At 48.6% G+C, this 6,000-nt stretch overlaps 1 protein-coding gene across 4 annotated transcripts in view; it reads right to left on the bottom strand.

The window, feature by feature from the left end:
- Nucleotides 1-6,000, bottom strand: part of Syn2 (Syntrophin-like 2) — a 946,823-nt gene that overhangs the window by 61,473 nt on the left and 879,350 nt on the right. For all 4 annotated transcript variants that reach the window (XM_071688033.1, XM_071688064.1, XM_071688042.1 and 1 more), the window contains one exon: nucleotides 4,734-4,893. In XM_071688033.1, coding sequence (XP_071544134.1) covers nucleotides 4,734-4,893 — 160 coding nt within the window. The remainder of the gene's footprint in view (nucleotides 1-4,733; nucleotides 4,894-6,000) is intronic.

The following is a 6,000-nucleotide window of genomic DNA, read 5'->3' as shown; positions in this document are numbered from 1 at the left end:
CTTTATCGCAAACAAAAGCGGTGTTGGCCAAAGGGAAAAAAAATAGTACTCCAAGCACAACTCACATCCATTTAACTTACTGGACATCTCTTCACGGTGATTTTCTTTTTTTTTTTTTTTTTCTTGCCGATCGCGAAGCGGGAGACGAGGTTCATTTTTGCGCGAAGTGGATAACAAGCGACGAGGAGGAGGGAGGGAGGGAGGGAGGGAAGTGGTGTGGGAGGAGGGACCGTGGGTCATATCCTTCTCACACTCCTAGGAAAGAAATTTTCAGAATATTGGCTGTAAACTGCCTGACGCACTTCCACACAACCATCAAATGGAATATGGCATTTTATCTTTTTTTTTTTTCCCCCTTTTGTTGGTCCTGGGAAGAATATATCTACTGTTATGTCAAACTGTTTCTAGAGACGTTATGTAGTTGTAACCCCCCCCCCCCACACACACACATACCCCACATATGTTTGTTTTTCCTTCCCCACGCCCCTACTCCCCCACATCTGTTTGTTCTTACTCTCCCCCAACCCCCACCTGTTTGTACAAAGATGTGGGAGTCGGTCTCGTGAGATGTTGACGGAGCCACATGTATTACATCATCGTTCTTCATTGACAACCATATCATCGTGTGGTGAGGCCGTCACTTGTGACGGCCTCATTGGTGACGGCCTCACTAGTGACGGCCTTATTGGTGACGCCCTCACTTGTGACGGCCTCACTTGTGACGCCCTTACTGGTGACGCCCTTACTTGTGACGGCCTCATTGGTGACACCCTCACTTGTAACGCCCTCACTTGTGACGGCCTCACTTGTAACGGCCTCACTTGGTGACGCCCTCACTTGTAACGGCCTCATTGGTAACGCCCTCACTTGTAACGGCCTCACTTGGTGACGCCCTCACTTGTAACGACCTCACTTGGTGACGGCCTCACTTGTAACGACCTCACTGGGTGACGGCCTCACTTGGTGACGGCCTCACTTGGTGACGACCTCACCTACTCCCTCATCACAACAATTATTAATCCCGGGACACAGAACATGGGAAGAGGACAAGCTGCTTCCCCAGCTACACACACACACACCCACACGTCTCTAGGTGGAGGACTATGGAGGGTTCCTCGAACATCCACATTTGATTATCTCCAAGGTAACTAATGGATCAGCATCGCCTGGCACATGAGACACTCTATGACTTCAATCCCTCTCCATCCACACGGTGTCGCTCCACGGATGGAGCACCAGCGAACGAGGTAACATCCAGGTTATGGTGAGGCCATGAATCCATCTTCTGTGGACTGATTCATAGGGTGAGAACGACACTTTTCATAATTTCAGATCTCGTGTTCCATTCAGGGTTCGCCATACTTGATGGCATGAGACGTTCATCATTCTCATCATCACCAGGGGCCGTATGCAGAAAACTTCTTAGAATGCTTAAGTGTGCTTAACCCCAAAGAATTTTACTTAACTTTAAGAACTTTGCTAAGCATGTTTCTGAAAGCTGCCCTACGCTTAAGTATTTGCTTAGCAGACGACAAATATTTTGACCCAAACTACATTTCAAACTTCTTAAATCTTATGCTTAAGTTTTGCTAAGCATCGTGCTTAGTCCTTTTCTGTGTGGCACTTAAGTCACTTGCTCAGCTAAGCACAAAAATAAGCAGAAATCTAAGAATTTTTCTGCATACGGCCCCAGAGCCACAGCACAGCAGTGACAGCCCCACGTCTGCTGCGGGCCTCCTGCTGGGTATACCAGCGTACGTCACACGTAGTCAAAGTCGCTTCGAGGAATCCCTGTTTCACCGGGAGGACGTCAGAGTATTGTTGTGACGTGACGTCATTGTCTTACTCGCTCTAAAGGGCGTCTTGGTTAATGGCGGTGTAATCCCAGAGGAGACGGCAATGTAATATGTGTCTTACGGGATATTTAAATGGTGGTGATGTACCCCAGATGTAGGTCAGTGTATTATACGTCTTAAGGGACATTTAAATGGTGGTGATGTACCCCAGATGTACGTCAGTGTATTATACGTCTTAAGGGACATTTAAATGGTGGTGATGTACCCCAGATGTACGTCAGTGTATTATACGTCTTCAGGGACATTTAAATGGTGGTGATGAACCCCAGATGTACGTCAGTGTATTATACGTCTTACGGGACATTTAAATGGTTGTGATGAACCCCAGATGTACGTCAGTGTATTATACGTCTTAAGGGACATTTAATATGGTGGTGATGTACCCCAGATGTACGTCAGTGTATTATACGTCTTAAGGGACATTTAATATGGTGGTGATGTACCCCAGATGGCCATATGTTTGGTGATCTTCGCTCTTCAGGATGATCAAATGGCGGTGGTGGTGGAGTGAGCCTTACAAGACCCTGGAATACGTCTGTAAATTTTCATCTGGGTCTCTCTCTCTCTCTCTCTCTCTCTCTCTCTCTCTCTCTCTCTCTCTCTCTCTCTCTCACCCTCTGGTTGTGTAAGGAAGGTTCTCCTGCCGCTGCTGGTCATAAGCCAGTCTGGCTGGCAACAGAGCACCGTCAATCAACCCTTTTCTCTCGCTCACTGCTTCGAACTGGTCTGGCACACAGGGTTGGCTGTGGCCTGTGGGTCGGCCACAGGGGAAGGAGGCCATCTCTAGTGGTGGGTTTGACTTAGATAAACGAGTTGCGAGTGACATGGAGTGAGTGGTGGGTTATGGGTTTTAGCAGTGGGTTCATTGGTTTAATGAAGAACATGACTTTACTGGTGGGTTATGGGTTTATCAGTGGGGGGGGTTTTATGAATACTATGGGTCTCTATGTTCTTATATGACATGCATTAGAGAGTCATGCATAGCATGAAAGCTTTATACAATGTGTAGTACCGTACAGCATACAAGCTTTAGCTGAAAGATGATAACCTTCTCTTGGCAGCTTCGAAGAAGAGATTCCACAAAGTGACCCACGTCTCGAAGCCTTTACTCCCTCACCTCCCACGACAACTTTCTAACAGATGATGTCTCGAGGGAGGAGGAGAGAGAGAGAGAGAGAGAGAGAGAGAGAGAGAGAGAGAGAGAGAGAGAGAGAGAGAGAGAGAGAGATTGCTCGTCAGGTACACATTCCACCCATGATGCCGGACAAACCTTGAGCGAAATGACCATATATATCTTTCTTTTTTTTTCTATCCATGACGTATGAAAAGTTGACCTTGCCCGTCGTTTAGATGAATGTGAGTTGGGCCCAAAGTTGACCTCTGTCTGTGACGTTGCCGTGTCAAACTACACAGCAGCGATACAGGGTTTGTCATTTTTCTTTCAGGGGAAAGTTTGAAAAACCTGTGTGGACTTGAAAATCCTGAGGTCTTTACCTATATCATGCATGCTGCTGTTGCTTACCAATATATATATATATATATATATATATATATATATATATATATATATATATATATATATATATATATATACTGCTGACAGTGTTCTGAGGTTGCTGTGTTCATCCTGGGTACAGACCACCTCCAACATTTCATGACCAAATGATGAAGATATGACGTCTTAGCCAGGCCAGCCTGCAGGCAGGGGCAGGTTTTCTCCAACCTCCAAAATAAACTTCCCTCCACACATTTCTGACAATCTAATTGAAAAACCTCCAAATGTTTCTCCTATTTTCGCCTCCATTCCTGCCGGTCGCCAGCTTACCCTTGCCAGTCTCTCTCTCTCTCTCTCTCTCTCTCTCTCTCTCTCTCTCTCTCTCTCTCTCTCTCTCTCTCTCTCTCTCTCCTCTTGTTTTCTTTCTTCTTCTTCTTCTTCTTCTTCTTCTTCTTCTTCTTCTATTTCTTTCATTTCTTCCTCCCTTCCTATTCTCTGCCTTTCTCTTCTCCTACCTCTGTTCCTCCCTCTTTGCCTTCTTTCCCTTCACTTCAGTCGCTATTCCCTCCCCTCCTCTCTTCCAGACTCACCTCTTTACCCATTCCTCTCTTACTTTCTAAGAACCGTGTGTCTTACGGCCTACCTTACCCTCTTTCCCACCTCATCCCTCAAGTCTCTTCCACCCTCTTACCTTCCAGAAACTCATCTTCCCTTCCTATTTCCTCCACCAGCCTCTCCTGTTCCACGTTGCCCTCTGCTTTGCCATCATGTCTCCATCTATATATATCAGGATTTATGATACTCTTACCGTCCCCTAGCAGATAACCTCGTTATAGACCAACAGGTCTTGTGTTATCTGGCTTTCCCACGTACTGTCCTCCAGCAGATAACCTCGTCATAGACCATCAGGTCTTGTGTTATCTGACTTTCCCATCTACTGTCCTCCAGCAGATAACCTCGTCATAAACCATCAGGTCTTGTGTTATCTGGCTTTCCCATGTACTGTCTTCCAGCAGATAACCTCGTCATAAACCATCAGGTCTTGTGTTATCTGGCTTTCCCATGTACTGTCCTCCAGCAGATAACCTCGTCATGGACCATCAGGTCATGTTATCTGGCTTTCCCATGTACTGTCCTCCAGCAGATAACCTCGTCATATACCATCAGGTCTTGTGTTATCTGGCTCTACCATGTACTGTCCTCCAGCAGATAACCTCGTCATAGACCATCAGGTCTTGTGTTATCTGGCTTTCCCATGTACTGTCCTCCAGCAGATAACCTCGTCATGGACCATCATGTCATCCGTAACCTGTTTTCCCTACGTCCTCCCATGTCACCACTAACCACTCTCCCACCAACAGAACACCCAGGTCTTCACTCACCCTTCAGTATGGCGTCGCCAACGAAGAGCTTGCCGGTCAGGTCCGCCGCTTGGTCCTTGAATATCCTGGAGATGAGGATCGGCAGCTTGTGTTCAGAGCCGCCCTTGATGCTCAGCCCAAGACCCGAATTCCGCTGCCGTATCACCTTCACCCGTCGGATCTGGAGGAGGAGAAAAGAGGAAAGAAATACATTAGGCAACAGTGGTGTCCATGGGTGGGAGGGAACTCTTAGATCCACGTCGGAAGTGAGACAAGAAAGTTATACCCCAAGGAAGACCATCCCTCACCCTTGATCCAGCCATCCCTCACCCTTGATCCAGCCATCCCTCACCCTTGATCCAGCCAGCCCTCACCCTTGATCCAGCCATCCCTCACCCTTGATCCAGCCAGCCCTAACCCTTGATCCAGCCAGCCCTCACCCTTGATCCAACCATCCCTCACCCTTGATCCAGCCAGCCCTCACCCTTGATCCAGCCATCCCTCACCCTTGATCCAGCCATCCCTCATCCTTGATCCAGCCAGCCCTCACCTTTGATCCAGCCATCCCTCACCCTTGATCCAGCCATCCCTCACCCTTGATCCAACCATCCCTCACCCTTGATCCAGCCATCCCTCACCCTTGATCCAGCCATCCCTCACCCTTGATCCAGCCATCCCTCACCCTTGATCCAGCCATCCCTCACCCTTGATCCAGCCAGCCCTTACCCTTGATCCAACCAGCCATCCCTCACCCTTGATCCAGCCATCCCTCGCCCTTGATCCAGCCAGCCCTCACCCTTGATCCAACCATCCCTCACCCTTGATCCAGCCAGCCCTCGCCCTTGATCCAGCCATCCCTCACCCTTGATCCAACCATCCCTCACCCTTGATCCAGCCAGCCCTCACCCTTGATCCAGCCATCCCTCACCCTTGATCCAGCCATCCCTCACCCTTGATCCAGCCAGCCCTCACCCTTGACCCAGCCAGCCCTCGCCCTTGATCCAGCCATCCCTCACCCTTGATCCAACCATCCCTCACCTTTGATCCAGCCATCCCTCACCCTTGATCTAGCCATCCCTCACACTTGATCCAACCAGCCAGCCCTCACCCTTGATCTAGCCATCCCTCACCCTTGATCCAACCAGCCATCCCTCACCCTTGATCCAGCCATCCCTCACCCTTGATCCAGCTCCCTGTGTCATTCTCACCCTCTGAACACCCTACAGTGGAACGTGATGATGATGATGATGGTGATGATGATGATGAAGATGATGGTGATGATGATGAT

Source organism: Panulirus ornatus, chromosome 3 (genome assembly GCF_036320965.1).
Source record: "Panulirus ornatus isolate Po-2019 chromosome 3, ASM3632096v1, whole genome shotgun sequence".
Lineage (NCBI taxonomy): Eukaryota > Metazoa > Arthropoda > Malacostraca > Decapoda > Palinuridae > Panulirus > Panulirus ornatus.
The sequence above is the reverse complement of the archived record's forward strand: the minus strand, read 5'-3'. Positions and strand labels throughout refer to the sequence as shown.